The following is a 16,910-nucleotide window of genomic DNA, read 5'->3' on the forward strand; positions in this document are numbered from 1 at the left end:
CTAGAACTGCAGGTGCCCACCACCATGCCCAGCTAATTTTTTTTTTTTTTTGGTAGAGACTGAGTTTTGCCATGTTGCCCAGGCTGGTCTCCAACTCCTGGGCTCAAGCAATTCACCCACCTCAGCCTCTCAAAGTGTTGGGACTCACAGGCATGAGCCAACACGCCTGGCTTCTTTTACTTTTTTCCTAAATAATTATTACTCTTTTCCTAAATAATTAATAGTTCTGCTTTCATGCCTCATTTCCCAAGAGTCCTATTGCTTGCTTTCTACCAAGGTCTCTGTTAGAGCACTCCAACTCCTACTCAGTGCTTTCTTTGTTTCATTATTATCAATGCTACTACTGAGGCTTGTTTAAAGTTCTCATTTCTTTTAAACTTTGAGAATTTAGCTCTTTCATGCCAGGTTATCTTTTCTCCCTCAAATCATATTTGGCCCCATATAAGACTGAAGAAGGAACTGAGCCAATGGAAGGATTACCAGAATGTAGGGCAAGCAGTAAATATGCCAGTATATCGTAAGCCCCAGAAATCTGCTCTACTGGGAACTTACAAAGCTTCTAGGAACCACCTACACAAAGATAACAAGGGAAGAATTCTTTGGAAAAGGTGTAATAGGAGTATGCATGAAATTATGTATGCAAATATGTTTAAACATGTCCAAAAGTTGTACGAATGTATGTGACTGAAGTTGAATATTTGTTCATGTGTCTGTTATTTAAAAGTATGGGCAAATGAAAACGAACACATTAAGAAAAAAGGGGCTACTACTAACTTCAGGAACTTGCAGTTTCCTGCTTTCCTATTACTCATTAAACCTAATCCACTATCACAAGGGAGTCTTTACAACTCAGCTATTTTACCATTTGGGTTACTTATTTAACTGCATTGTACAAAAACAAACCCTCAGAGAGTCATTAGATTATAGCAGTACTGTTTCATTGTTTCTCCCTGATGATTTTAACAGAGAAAAGTAAAATTTACCCTTAAAATAAATAAAAGAATATATATCTTCTTCTATCCCATATCCTGAGACATCTCTGTCCAAAAACTCTGGTTAAGTAGTTGTTGGTCTTTTCACTATTTTTTTTTATTCCTTATGTATCATCTAATAAATAAGCAATCTGCATACTTAGATAAAGAAACTAATGCTCTAGTAGTTTTATATAAAGTATGAACCTGTTTTGGAGTTTATTTTTGTTAATTTTTTTGACCTTCATTTATTCTAGGTTCTGCCCATTCTACAAGACAGTAGGAATGCTGTCCAACATGATTGCATTTTATGATATGGCTCGTAGAGCTGTTGAAACCACTGCCCAGAGTGACAATAAAATCACATGGTCCATTATTCGTGAGCACATGGGAGACATCCTCTATAAACTTTCCTCAATGAAATTCAAGGTATATTTTGTTTCTGCTGTAACTTTTTTTATTTGGAAATGCTTCTTTTTTTTTTTCTTTTTTTTTAGACAGAGTCTCACTTTGTTGCGAGGCTGGAGTGCAGTGGCATGATCTTGTCTCACTGCAACCTCTGCCTCCTGGGTTCAAACAATTCTCCTCCTCAGCCTCCTGAATAGCTGGGACTACAGGTGCGTGCCAGCATGCCCAGCTAATTTTTGGATTTTTTAAGTAGAGTTGGGGTTTCACCATTTTGGCCAGGATGGTCTCGATCTCTTGACCTCGTGGTCTGCCTGCCTTGGCCTCACAAAGTGCAATGCTTCTTTTTAATTTTTCTAGCTATTTTGAGTCCCAAACCTGGGCTATAAAACTTGCAGTTATTTTCACACATGTTCAGGTTTTGTAAAACCAGTAGAGACCTCTAAGTTATGTTCAAATAGGAATTCTAATGATAAAAATTAGTATATCAGCCAGGCACAGTTGTTCTCATGCCTGTAATCCCAGCACTTTCAAAGGTTCAGGCAGGAGGATGACTTGAGCCCAGGAGTTCAAGACCAGCCTGGGCAACATGTCGAAATCCTGTCTCTACAAAAAATACAAGATTAGCCAGGTGTGGGGCACACACCTGTAGTCTCAGCTACCTGGCAGGCTGAGGTCAAGGCTGCAGTGTGCCATGATCACGCCACTACTCTCCAGCCTGGGCAACACAGTATGACCCAGTCTCAAAAAATTAAAGTAAGTCATGTCTAAAATAAATGCTGATGTGTATTCCCTTTTGTCTTAGCTGCCAGGCAAATTAGAGCTTACTTCATAGCTGAACAACAATTACCTTACTCCAAGTGCCTATTAACCTCTAGCACACGTGTTCTTCTGAAATGACATCTTCTCTGTTTACTTCTTTTAAATATCATGTACTGCAGGTCATTTTTTTTGTTTTTTTTTTGAGACAGTCTTGCTCTGTCATCCAGGGTGGAGTACAGTGGCACAATCTCGTCTCACTTGCAACCTCCACCTCCTGGGTTCAAGCGATTCTCCTGCCTCAGCCTCCCAAGTAGCTGGGATTACAGGTGCCTGCCACCACGCCCAGATAATTTTTTGTATTTTTAGTAGAGGTGGGGTTTCACCATGTTGTCCAGGCTGGTCTTAAACTCCTGATCTCATGTGATCCACCCACCTCGGCCTCCCGAAGTGCTGGGATTACAGGTGTGAGCCACCGCATCCGGCCATTTTTTAACTTTTAAGTGGCCTCTTGTTCTTTTGAAAGTACACAAGATAAAAATAGATAATTAAATGAAATTATTAGTAGGAACTCAAATGTATAAGATTGTTTTTAAAATATTTGATCAGTTGAATTGTATTTATTTCTGTCATGACATCCAGGCATATTTACTAACCACCTACTGAGAATGATTCTCCGAGTGTATATGTAATATAAAAATTTTAAAATTATATATATATTTTGTGTGTGTGTTCACACTATAGATTGAAAGTAAACCTGTACAAATAGGTAATCACTACATTGAGAATTTAAAAACACTTACACCTTTTTAGTCTTGTCATTTCACCTTGAGATACATAAACGAAGGAAGTAATCAGAATTTTGATATAGATATACAAGGTTGTTTATTAAATTTCTTTTTCTTTTTTTTTTTTTTTGAGATGGAGTCTTGCTCTGCTGTCCAGGCTGGAGTACAGTGGCATGATCCTGGCTCACTGCAACCTCCCCCTCCCAGGTTCAAGCAATTCTTCCTGCCTCAGCCTCCCAAGTAGCTGGGATTACAGGTGCATTCACCACACCCAGCTAATTTTTGTATTTTTAGTAGAGACAGGGGTTTCTCTATGTTGGCCAGGCTGGTCTTGAACTCCTGACCTCAGGTGATCTGCCCGCCTCAGCCTCCCAGAGCGCTGGGATTACAGGCATGAGCCACTATGCCAAGCCAAATTTCTTAAATGTCACCCAAGAATGAACAGAGCCAACAGTACATTATGGTGTGTCCATAAGATAGGTATTATGAAGGCATTACCATTTTTGTCAAAAATATTCAAAGATATGTAGAAATGCTTATGGCACAGAGTGAAAAAACTTCCATATGTAACTTGATCCAAATATTGTCTTAAAAAACTATATATTCATAGAAAGAGGATGAAAAAGAAATATACCTGTAGTAATGATGATTTCTATTTACATGCTTATTGTGTCAAATTAACATCACAGGTATTTTTTAATGTCATTACTCTTCTGTAGCATTGTTTTGTGGCTGGAGAGTAATACTTTTCTATTCTTAGACACTTAGAAAATTTCCAGTTGTTGGCCGGGCGCATTGTCTCACGTCTGTAATCCCAGAACTTTGGGAGGCCGAGGTGGGCAGATCACCTGAGGTCAGGAGTTCTAGACCAACCTGACCAACATGGAGAAACCCCGTCTCTACTAAAAATACAAAATTAGCTGGGTGTGGTGGTGCATGCCTGTAATCCCAGCTATTCAGGGGGCTGAGGCAGGAGAATCACTTAAGCCCAGGAGGTGGAGGTTGCAGTGAGCTGAGATCACACCATTGCCCTCCAGCCTGGGCAACAAGAGCAAAACTCTGTCTGAAAAAAGAAAAGAAAAGAAAATTTCCAGTTACTGGCGTGGACGACCATGTAGTTGCGTGTAGTTGGTTTTGTGCATTTTCTTAGTATGGAGTCCCAGAAGTGGAATGATTGGGTTAGAGACCTGGAACATTTTAAAGTCTGTCTCTCTATTTTTTATATATTTATTTATTTTTTTGAGACAGAGTCTCACTCTGTCACTAGGCTGGAGTGCAGTGGCGTGATCTCAGCTCACTGCAACCTCCGCCTCCTGGGTTTAAGCGAGTCTCCTGCCTCAGCCTCCCAAGTAGCTGGGTCTACAGGTGCACGCCACCATGCCCAGCTAATTTTTTTGTATTTTTAGTAGAGACAGGGTTTCACCATGTTGGCCAGGATGGTCTCAATCTCCCAACCTTGTGACTCACCCGCCTCGGCCCCCCAAAGTGCTGGGATTACAGGCGTGAGCCACCAAGCCTAGCTAAATTCTCTTTTATACATATTACTCAGTAAGTTGCTTTCCATAAGGATTTTAAATAATGGTGCATTTTAACATTATTTCCTAAATTTTACTTTTCCATTCCAGTGTGATAATACCAGATGTTGAGCAAATTCTGTTTTGATTAAATTAATTCCTAATTATCATGCATTAAGTCATTCATCTAATATATGAAGCGGCATAATTTCCCACTATTGTGCACATTGTTGAGGATAGATAAAGGCTTTGGTCACTGAACGTGGTTATCAGGCAAGATGCAAAATTAAAATTTTGTTTTCTTTCTGTTCGGTTGGATTTATATCTTTAAGGAAAAGGGAAAATGAGTATAGTTTTACCTCCTCCCTGTGGTTTACCAGTGTCCCTCACTAAACCTAGTACTCAAAATATATAAAATACGAGTAACCTGGGCCAGGTGCAGTGGCTCACACCTGTAATCCCAGCACTTTGGGAGGCCAAGGCAAGTGGATCACATGAGATCAGGAGTTCAAGACCAGCCTGGCAAACATGGTGAAACCCTGTCTGTACTAAAAATACAAAAAAAAAAATTAGCTGGGCATGATGGTGGGCGCCTGTAATCCCAACTACTTGGGAGGCTGAGGCAGGAGAATCACTTGAAGCCGGGAGGTGGAGGTTGCAGTGAGCCAAGATCGTGCCACTGCACTCCAGCCTGGGCGACAGAGCAAGACTCTGTCTCCAAAAAAAAAAAAGTAACTTAACATACGTAATGAAAATTATTTTCCAAATGCGAGTTGAATTTGCAATGTCTTCTTTCAGGATCCACTGAAAGATGGTGAGGCAAAGATCAAAAGCGACTATGCACAACTTCTTGAAGATATGCAGAATGCATTCCGTAGCCTTGAAGATTAGAAGCCTTGAAGATTAGAACTGTGATTTCCTTTTCCTCAGCAAGCTCCTATGTGTATATTTTCCTGAATTTCTCATCTCAAACCCTTTGCTTCTTTATTGTGCAGCTTTGAGACTAGTGCCTATGTGTGTTATTTGTTTCCCTGTTTTTTTGGTAGGTCTTATATAAAACAAACATTCCTTTGTTCTAGTGTTGTGGAGGGCCTCCCTCTTCCTTTGTCTGAAGTGGTGAATATAGTAAATATATATTATGGTTACACTACTGTAAACTTGTATGTAGGGTGATGACCCTCTTTGTCCTAGGTGTGCCCTTTCCTCATCTCTATTAAATTGTAAACAGGACTACTGCATGTACTCTCTTTGCAGTGAATTTGGAATGGAAGGCCAGGTTTCTATAACTTTTGAACAGGTACTTTGTGAAATGACTCAATATCTATTGTGGTAAGCTCTTGGCAGCTTAGCATTTTGCAAAGGAATTGCTTTGCAGGAAATATTTAATTTTCAAAAACATAATGATTAATGTTCCAATTATGCATCACTTCCCCCAGTATAAATCAGGAATATTTGTGAGAAACTATTGGGAACTATACTCTGTTTACTTTTATTTTTTATTTATTTTATTTTATTTTTTTGGGACGGAGTGTCACTCTTGTTGCCCAGGCTGGAGTGCAATGGCGTGATCTTGGCTCACTGTAACCTCTGCCTCCCGGGTTCAAGTGATTCTCCTGCCTCAGCCTCCCGAGTAGCTGGGATTACAGGCATGCTCCACCATGCCCAGCTAATTTTGTATTTTTAGTAGAAACGGGGTTTCACCGTATTGGTCAGGCTGGTCTCGAACTCCCGACCTCAGGTGATCCGCCTGCCTCGGCCTCCCAAAGTGCTGGGATTACAGGCGTGAGCCACCGTGCCCAGCCAGGGACTATACTCTTTTTAAAATAGACGTTTGTGGGGCTCACACAATATATGAAACAGTACCCTCTAAAAAAGAGAAAAAAAAGAATCAGATGGTCAAACTTAGAGCAACATTGTCTTATTAAAGCATAGTTTATTTCACTAGAAAAAATTTAGTATCAAGGACTATTATATACTTCATTACTAGGAAGTTCTTTTTAAAATGACACTTAAAACAATCACTGAAAACTTGATCCACATCACACCCTCTTTATTTTCCTTAAACATCTTGGAAGCCTAAGCTTCTGAAAATCATGTGGCAAGTGTAATGGGCAGTAAAATACCAGAGAAGATGTTTAGTAGCAATTAAAGGCTGTTTGCACCTTTAAGGACCAGCTGGGCTGTAGTGATTCCTGGGGCCAGAGTGGCATTATATTTTTACAGAATAATGACATATGTCACATGTTTGCATGTTTGTTTGCTTGCTGAATTTTTGAACAGCCAGTTGACCAATCATAGAAAGTATTACTTTCTTTCATATGGTTTTTGGTTCACTAGCTTAAGAGGTTTCTCAGAATATCTATGGCCACAGCAGCATACCAGTTTCCATCCTAATAGGAATGAAATTAATTTTGTATCTACTGATAACAGAATCTGGGTCACATGAAAAAAAAATCATATTATCCGTCTTTTAAGTATATATTTAAAATAATTTATGTGTCTTCGTATTGCAGAACAGCTCTGAGAGCAACAGTTTCCGATTAACTCTTTCTGACCAATAGTGCTGGCACCATTGCTTCCTCTTTCGGAAGAGGAAAGGGTGTGTGAACATGGCTAACAATCTCAAATACCCAAATTGTGATAGCATAAGTAAAGTATTTATTTTATGCCTCGGTATATTATTATTTAATTTTTTAGGTAATGCCTATCTCTTGGTCTATTAAGGAAAGAAGCAATCAGTAGAGAATTCAGGATAGTTTTGTTTAAATTCTTGCAGATTACATGTTTTTACAGTGGCCTGCTATTGAGGAAAGGTATTCTTCCATACAACTTGTTTTAACCTTTGAGAACATTGACAGAAATTATGCAGTGGTTTGTTGAGATACGGACTTAATGGTGCTGTTTAATCAGTTTGCTTCCAAAGTGGCCTACCCAAGAGGCCCTAAGACTGGTAGAAATTAAAAGGATTTCAAAAACTTTCTATTCCTTTCTTAAACCTACCAGCAAACTAGGATTGTGATAGCAATGAATGGTATGGTGAAGAAAGTTTGACCAAATTTGTTTTTTTGTTGTTGTTGTTTTGAATTTGAAATCATTCTTATTCCCTTTAAGAATGTTTATGTATGAGTGTGAAGATGCTAGCGAACCTATGCTCAGATATTCATCGTAAGTCTCCCTTCACCTGTTACAGAGTTTCAGATTGGTCACTGATAGTATGTATTTCTTTAGTAAGAATGTGTTAAAATTACAATGATCTTTTAAAAAGATGATGCAGTTCTATATTTATTGTGCTGTGTCTGGTCCTAAGTGGAGCCAATTAAACAAGTTTCATATGTATTTTTCCAGTGTTAAATCTCACACATTGTACTTTGAAAATTTCCTTCCATCCTGAATAACGAATAGAAGAGGCCATATATATTGCCTCCTTATCCTTGAGATTTCACTACCTTTATGTTAAAAGTTGTGTATAATTGTTAAAATCTGTGGAAGAATAAAAAGTGGATTTAAATTAACATTTTTTTCTTTTTCTCTTTTTTACGGCACAATCTGCTAGAAAATATGTACCTTGTATCTTGACTTACTGTTTTGGTATGACCTTTTAAAATTTTTTCCTTCCTTTTTGTAGATTGTTACTTAAGATTATGAAATTGAATTGGAGCCCTCACTATAGCCTGCAAAAAGTCCCATAATTGTATCACACTATGTTTTGGAAATACAATACACAGAATCCCATCCCATTCTGAATTTTACTTTAATTTGAGAAAGTGAATGGTTTCTATAAATTCACTTCTAAGTGCAAGGAAATCAGTGGTACTCTTCAGTTTTTAACAAGTAAACTAAAGCCTTGTAATTTATGATTTTGCAAGCCAATTTAAAGTCCAATATAACAGTGTGCAACACCTTTGTAGCAATTCATTATGGTACGTAGGATATATTTTATTTCCTTAAATGTTGTATTTTTAACAATTTCCAAAGGAGTGAAGAAGCAGTGTCAAATAAAGAACAGTATATTACCATTGAGTCTGAAGTTTATGTAGAGAAATAGTTTAAAAATCATGAGAAGACTTCCTCATTATAGAGACAGAAATTTTTTGTCCATTAGGTAATATCCCAATATCTTCAGCATATTAGCTTTACTGTATTGCTACAATATAGGAACACAAAGAAGGGAATCAACTTTCTCAAATGGGGTGATAAAACGCTACTGAAGTAGTTCTAAGAGCTTAATTTGAATTCTCGCAGAAGTTGACTTTGAGACAAGCAGTTGAGTTTAGGTAGTTTATTTGGGAGATGGCATCAGGAAACACCATTAGGAAAGTAGAGAATTGAGACAGACTGGAAAGAAGCCAATTAAAGCGCTCATTATCAACCAAGTTAATACTCTGGACTATGGAGCACAATCCTGCTGGGGAGTTTGGGGAACAAGTGCATTATCCCACCAGGGTGTGAGGAAACTAGGTTAACTTGTTTGACAACCAGCTCCTGTCGATTTTCCATTTGAAAGCTGTCCCCATAAAGATGGGGAGCGTCAATACACATGCATACAGGTAGATGCATACATGCATCTACAGATACATGTATGTACCTGTAGCACATGCATACAGGTAGATCAGGTCCTGGTGGCTACAGAAAATCCTCTGCAAAAAAACTTAAGTACTGGCAGTTGGGAGGTTGGGCTGGTGGGCACTGAAATGGTGGTCATGGTTGAGGAGATAGAGAGAGGTAGGACACTACTAGCAACAACTGCAGGCTTCTTACAAATCCAGGAAAAAAGTCAATTAGTAACGGAAAAGTTACCCTGGGCCAGGTGGCTCACTGCTTGTAGTCCCAGCACTTTGGGAGGCCAAGGCATGTGGATCACTTGAGGCCAGGAGTTCAAGACCAGCCTAGCCAATATGATGAAATCTCATCTCTACTAAAAATACAAAAATTAGCTGGGTGTGGTGGTGCGCACCTGTAGTCCCAGCTACTCAGGAGGCTGAGGCAGAATTGCTTGAACCCAAGAGGCTGAGGTTGCAGTGAGCTGAGATTGCGCCACTGGCACTCCAGCCTGAGCAAGAGCAAGATTCTGTCTCAAAAAAAAAAAAAAAAAAAAAAAAGTTATTCTGCAAAATAAGGAAACACCATGTAAAAAGATGAGGAGACTTGGAGGCAAGATGTTTGAGAAAGAGCAGAGACTAAACATATTACCAATTTTGGGTGTAAGTAGACAGATGGGATTTAATCCTCCTGAAAGTAAAGGCAGCTTGTTGGATCAATGGGGATTTTGATCATTTATTCCCACCCCCTCATTATGTAGAAGAGGAAATTGAAGTTCAGGGAGGTTAACTGACTTGCCCTTGTCACAGAGCTACTTAATAGCGAAATCCTGGCTTCCTGATTCCTAGTGTTTCTTTGTTTCCACTAAATCATACTGTGTATCTTTTCCTTACATGTGTACTTTTCATTCAGACCCAAGACGTTGGGTTGATTAATATGAGATAAAGTAACCTGAGAAAAACCAGGGAGAAATTACTGGCTAGACAAAGGACATGGACACAGGTAGTATGATTCACTCATCTTTTTTTTTTTTTTTTTTTTTTTTGAGACAGAGTTTCTCTTTTTGCCCATGCTGGAGTGCAATGGTGTGATCCCAATTCACTGCAACCTCTGCCTCCCAGGTTCAAGCAGTTCTGCCTCAGCCTCCCAAGAAGCTGGGATTATAGGCATGCACCACCACACCCGGCTAATTTTTTGTATTTTTAGTAGAGATGGGGTTTCACCATGTTGGTCAGGTTAGTCTCAAATTCCTGACCTCAGGTGATCCGCCCCTCTCAGCCTCCCAAAATGCTGGGATTATAGGCGTGAGACACCATGCCTGGTCCACTCATCTTTTTTTTTTTTTTTTTTTCCCCTAGAGACAAGGTCTGATTCTGTCGCCCAGGCTGGAGTGCAGTGGCATGATCATAGCTCACTGCAGCCTCAAACTCCTGGGTACAACAGGTGCTCCTGCCTCAACCTCCCAAGGTGCTGGGACTAGAGGGAGGCATGAGCCGCCATGCCTGGCCAATTTTTTTGTTTTTTTGTTTTTGTTTTTTTGAGATGGAGTCTTGCTCTGTTGCCCAGGCTGGAGTGCAATGACATGATCTCGGCTCACTGCATTCTCTGCCTCCTGGGTTCAAGCGATTCTCGTGCCTCAGCCTCCCTAAGTAGCTGGACTACAGGCATGTGCCACCATGTCCAGCTAATTTTTGTACTTTTAGTAGAGACAGTTTCGCCATGTTGGCCAGGCTGGTCTCAAACTCCTGTCCTCAAGTGATCCACCTGCCTTGGTCGGCCTCCCAAAGTGCTGGTATTACAGGCGTGAGCCACCACACCTGGCCCAATTTGTTTTTCTTAAGAAGGAAAATGTGATTGGGAAATTGTTCGAGTTTGAGCCAGAGTTGAAGAAGATGAATCTGGAACTAGATAACCATTTTTACCAAAATTGTATAGAAGTCTTTAAAGAGGGGAGGAACAAGAATATAAAAATAATAAATATCTGATAAAGGACTTATATCCAGAATATATAAGGAAATCAAACAAAAAATGCAGAGATCTTAATAAATAGATAAAAGAATTAACAGATGCCTCAAAAAATGGCCAATTATATGAAAAAGTTGCTCAGCTTCAAGTCATCAGGGAAATGCAAATTAATATAATATGATACCTCCTCATATCCACTAGAATGGCTAAAATGGGAAGGACAGAATACCAAGTACTTGTGAAGATGTGGAGCAACAGGAACTGTCATACATTTTTGGTAAGAGTGTAAATTTGTACAACCACTTTGGAGAACTATTCTGACAGAATCTACAAAATTGAATTAGGAATAACTAATGACTCACGAATCCCATTCTGAGGTCTATAGCCAACAGAAATGTATACATATATGTTCACCAAAAGACATGTACCAAAATGTTCATAGCAGCAGGCAGCACTATTTGTAAAAGCCCCGAACCGGGAACTACCTGGATAACAGTTTGGAAGAACTGAAGTAAGTTGTGGCATATTCGCACAATGAAATACTATACAGAAATGAAAGTTAATGCAACAACATGAATGTATCTCACAGGCATAATGTTTAAAGAAGCCAGACAACAGCAAATGATTCAATTTATATAAAATGTAAAAAAAAAACAACTTATCTATGGTGTTTGAAGTCAGGATAGCAGTTACACATGGTAGGGAGGGGAATGTTAATAACAGGAGGGTAGGCCGGGTGCGGTGGCTCACACCCGTAGTCCCAGCACTTTGGGAGGCCAAGGCGGGTGGATCACCTAAGGTCAGGAGTTCGAGACCATCCTGGCCAACGTGGTGAAACCCTGTCTCTACTAAAAATACAAAAATTAGCCAGGCATGGTGGCACATGCCTGTAATCCCAGCTACTAGGAGGGCTGAGGCAGGAGGATTGCTTGAACCTGGGAGGCAGAAGTTGCAGTGAGCTGAGATTGTGCCACTGCACTCCAGCCTGGGAACAGAGCAAGGCTCCATCTCAAAAAAATAAATAAATAAAATAACAGGAGGGTAGCAGAAGGGGGGCTTCCAAAGTGCTGATAATGTTCTGGTTCTTGATATGGGTCCTGATAACAAAGATGGGTTCACTTTGTAAAAATTCATGCACACGATTCAAGCACTTTTCTGTATATACATCATACTTTACTAATAAGTTTACAAAAACAAGTAATGATTGTACTTAAAAGGTTTCTATTTAAAGTAGTTTTGCATTAAGAAATATATAGTGGTGGTTTAAAAAATACTTTTAGGTTTTACCTGATAAGAAAATGATGTGGTTTTTTTTTGTTTGTTTGATTTTTAAACTTATGCTTTCCTGGCAGTGGTAATAGATTTAAATTTTTCAGTTCAGGCACTTTCAATTCTCTTTGCGATCAATAGCTTGCTTTGTTGGATAGCTGACCTGGATTTGGGGAATAGTCTGTCCTTGGAACACAGTCGTAGAATGCATAAACTGTTGTCTCTTCACAGTGCTGTGGCCAGTTGCATACAAATACGTACTTAGGTGTCCGTGAATACATATCACAGCCCCTAAAGCAGCAATGGATGACTGTTAGAAACAGGCTTAATGTTTTAAATAATTATATATCTTAATTAGATGTTTCCCAAACTTGTCTGAATGTAAGAAACATGGAATTGTGTTAATATGGATTCCCAGGCCCTGCCCCAGACCAACCTGAATTGGAATCTCTGGTCTAGGGAAAGGGTAGGGGAATAGATTTAACAAGCATTCCAAGTGATTCTTACCATGGGGCAAGTTTTGGGAAACAACTATCTTTATTCCATGCTTAGCTATGAAAAATAACATGAGCCCGGGTGCAGTGGCTCACGCCTGTAATCCCAGCACTTTAGGAGGCCGAGGTGGGTGGATCACGAGGTCAGGAGATTGAGACCATCCTGGCTAACATTGTGAAACCCTGTCTCTACTAAAACTACAAAAATTAGCTGGGCGTGGTGGCATGTGCCTGTAATCCCAGCTACTCAGGAGGCTGAGGCAGGAGAATTGCTTGAACCTGGGATGCAAAGGTTGCAGTGAACTGAGATCACACCGCTGCACTCCAGCCTGGGCAACAGAGCGAGACTCCATCTTAAAAAAAAAAAGTAACATGACAGACTTAGATTTAAATAAGCATTCTCCCAAATGTTGACTAGTTTTATCATAATCTCAGCATTATAAGATGTTGCAGAACTATTTGTCCTTTAAGATGTTCCTTGGTAGTTGCCTTAAACTGTGCTCTGCTGATTCATATGTATTCTGACTCATTTAGACTCAGAATAGCCTGGCACTCAAAGTTTTCCTAAATCATGAAATTTTAGCAATAATAACTGTAATGCCTTTGGATTTTAGACAGGATTCTATTACAGTAGTTTCAGGTATTTTACTGAATGAACCAACAGGTTTTTTTCTGTCCATTTCTCTATACATAGGAGATTTTTAAAAAGGAATCAAAATTCTGCAACATATTTTGATGTTGTTATACATAGGCTTAGCTTGTGAACATAATTATAAAGGAGTATAATTTAGTTCCATTTTAAAAAATAGCATTTGTTGGCCATGCACACTGGCTCACATCTGTAATCCCAGCACTATGGGAGGCCAAGGCAGGTGGATTGCTTGATCCCAGAAGTTCAAGATCAGCCTGAGCCACATACGTGGTAAGACCTCCTCTCTACAAAAAAATTAAAAATTAGCTGGGGGTGGTGGCACATGCCTGTAGTCCCAGCTACTTGGGAGGCTGAGGTGGGAGGATCACTTAAACTCAGGAGGTCAAGGCCACAGTGAGACATGATCATGCCCCTTTATTGTTTATTTCTATTTTTATTTTTTGAGATGGAGTTTCACTCTTGTTGCCCAGGTTGGAGTGCAATGGCACGATCTCAGCTCACCACAACCTCTGCCTCCTGGGTTGAAGCAATTCTCCTGACTCAGCCTCCCAAGTAGCTGGGATTACAGGCATGTACCACCACGCCTGGCTAATTTTGTATTTTTTAGTAGAGATGGGGTTTCTCCATGTTGGTCAGGCTGGTCTCGAACTCCTGACCTCAGGTGACCTGCCTGCCTCGGCCTCCCAAAGTGCTGGGATTACAGGCAAGAGCCACTGCACCTGGCACATAAAATCATATTTATGGCCTTAATTTTTAAATTGCATGTTTTATTTTAAAGTCTTTATAAAGCCCCTTTGACATTTACCCTTATATGATTTATGACAGCATTTCCCCAAGCATGGAATTACAGGTTGAGTTTTCTGGAAGCAGATGAACTTCCAGAGCTCATCTAGGTGGAGCTTGGGATGCAAGTTGTTAACTAGCAATAAACAACTTGGAAAAGAAGGGAGCAAAAGCAGGGTTGGGCAGAAAATAAGTAAAGTACAAAGCAGGCCTGACAGACTTGTCTACTCCTAGGCGGAACCTCTGGAGTTTGCCAGAGTTGACATGCATCAGCCTAAAATGGCCTGGCCTTTACACCCATGCCTCTCTTGGTTCCCAGATTCAAGACACTTGTGAGAATGTCATCTCAGATTGGGTGGTTTTCAGCAACTGTAGAGTAAGAAGGAGCTGATAGCTGGAGGCTGTATGCTGACCATACTCCTCGCAGCTGGGCAGCAAGCCTTCTGCAAAGGGAAACCTGCACAGTGCACCTCAGTGCTGTGAGACGGTTTTAGGAAAGAGGCAGATGAATAGTATGCATTTTAATGTATAGAGGCAACATTTAGTACTTTTAATCCATGATTTCAAGGATTTGCTTAAGGAGGCAGCCAAACTATTCAGTATTTTTTAAAGTGAGTCATTTTTAAAGAAAAATATTAAGTACATAAAATCACAGAAATAAAAGGATATGGCAAAAATGAGGGTAGTTTTCAAATGACAGAAACTTCAGCAACCCTGCTTGTAAGTCAAAAATCGGACTGACTGCTTTAGTATCAGTTAAAATAAGTGCTTACTGGCCAGGCACAATGGCTCATGCCTGTAAGCCTAACACTTTGGGAGGCAGAGGTGGAAGGATTGCTTGAGTCCAGGAGTTCAAGACCAGCCTGGGCAATATAGTGAGACCCTGTCTCTATTAAAAAAAATTTTAGGCCAAGCATGGTGGCTCATGCCTATAATCCCAGCACTTTGGGAGGCCGCGATGGGAGATCACTTGAGGTCAGTTCAACACCAGCCTGGTCACATGGTGAAACCTCATCTCTACTAAAAATACAAAAATTAGCCATGCAGGGCGGCATACGCTTGTAATCCCAGCTACTTGGGAGGTTGAGGCAGGAGGATCACTTGAACCTGGGAGGCGGAGTTTGCAGTGAGCCGAGATTGCGTCACTGCACTCTAGCCTGGGTGACAGAGTGACTCTGGCTCAAAAAATAATAATAATAATAATAATAATTAATTAAAAAAATACAAGTGCCTACTGAATACCTTTAGAAGGATTCAAGGTAAATGTTAGCCTTGTATTATATAGAAATTCATCATCAAATGCAACAATCTTCAGGAAGTAAGTACTTCAAAATTAATAGAACATATTTCTTGATATTTGAATCATAACCTGTTGGCATTAACTTTGATAAAACTACTGCCAAATAAGTTTCTGGTTTTGCTTGTTTTTTGTTTTTTCTTTTTGAGGCAGGGTCTCACTTTGTCACCCAGGCTGGAGTGCAGTGGCGCCATCTTGGTTCACTGCAGCCTTGACCTCCTGGGTCAAGGCTCAATTGATCCTCCCACCTCAGTCCCCCAAGTAGCTGGGACTAAAGGCGCCTGTCACCATGCCTGGCCAGCGAGGCTCTGTCTCAAAAAAAAGAAAAGAAATATTACTTGTAATAGCCCCTGCTGGTGAAATGCACATATTCCCTTTGCCAGGCCAGTTCACGTACTCTGATGGAGTATTGGCTGATAAGAATTCGCAGCAGCATATTTGTACTGAAACTTGCCCTCAACTAACAGCAGCTGCCACATCTGGCGATGCCTGGAAGCTGAATCCCTCTGTTTTCCCCACCCACACACCCAACTGCACCCAAATCAATATGAGGATATCAAAGACCAGTCCTCTTGCCTCAAGGTGACACCAGTCTGTGATGCTCCAGAGCTCCCTGTGGGACCAGGCTGAGGAGAAATTTCAGTTGCACCCACATCAGCATCTTCTATTTCTCCTTCTCTCTCCTACTTTCCTCACTCCCTTATGAGTTTCACCTGAGCAGCACGCCCTCAATAAGCCACTTTCACAGGAATCTCATTCTCAGGCTCTGTTCCTAGGGAACTGAAATTAAGACATTTCCTCTTTCACAAAATTCTCACTGAGCAGAAATAACTACTGTGATTTTTACAGTTATATTGAACAGAATCATAGGGTTGTCTTGTTCTGGGAAGTTCTCACTAAAAGAAGGCCTTCAAGTGGTATATTAAGAATGTATTAGGCCGGGAGCTCTGGCTCACGCCTGTAATCCCAGGACTTTGGGAGGTCGAGGCGGATGGATCATGTGAGGTCAGGAGTTTGAGACTAGTCTGGCCAACATGGTAAAACCCCATCTCTACTAAAAATACAAAAATTAGCAGGGTATGGTGGCAGATGCCTGTAATCCCAGCTACTTGGGGGGCTGAGGCAGGAGAATTGCTTGAACCTGGGAGACAGAGGTTGCAGTGAACCAAGATCGTGCCACTGCACTCCAGCTTGGGTGACATCCTGTCTCCAGAAAAAAAAAAAAAAAAAAGAATGTATTATTTTGGGCCGGGTGCAGTGGCTCATGCCTGTACTCCCAACACTTTGGGAGGCTGAGGCAGGTGGATCACTTGAGATCAGGAGTTGGAAACCAACCTGGCCAACATGGTGAAACCCCATATCTACAAAAAATACAAAGATCAGCTGGATGTGGTGGTGGGCACCTGTAGTCTCATCTACTTGGGTGGCTGAGGCAGGAGACTCGCTTGAACTCGGGAGGTGGAGGTTGCAGTGA

At 40.5% G+C, this 16,910-nt stretch overlaps 1 protein-coding gene across 3 annotated transcripts in view; it reads left to right on the plus strand.

Annotated features, from left to right (window-relative positions):
• ATP6V1A (ATPase H+ transporting V1 subunit A) overlaps positions 1 to 7,949 on the plus strand; it is a 67,206-nt gene extending 59,257 nt beyond the window's left edge. For all 3 annotated transcript variants that reach the window (XM_054483003.1, XM_063661651.1, XM_054483004.1), the window contains 2 exons: positions 1,229 to 1,400; positions 5,236 to 7,949. In XM_054483003.1, coding sequence (XP_054338978.1) covers positions 1,229 to 1,400; positions 5,236 to 5,328 — 265 coding nt within the window. In that variant the 3' untranslated portion in view covers positions 5,329 to 7,949. The remainder of the gene's footprint in view (positions 1 to 1,228; positions 1,401 to 5,235) is intronic.
• The last annotated feature ends 8,961 nt before the right edge of the window (positions 7,950 to 16,910 follow it).

This window comes from Pongo pygmaeus, chromosome 2 (assembly GCF_028885625.2).
Source record: "Pongo pygmaeus isolate AG05252 chromosome 2, NHGRI_mPonPyg2-v2.0_pri, whole genome shotgun sequence".
Taxonomy (NCBI): domain Eukaryota; kingdom Metazoa; phylum Chordata; class Mammalia; order Primates; family Hominidae; genus Pongo; species Pongo pygmaeus.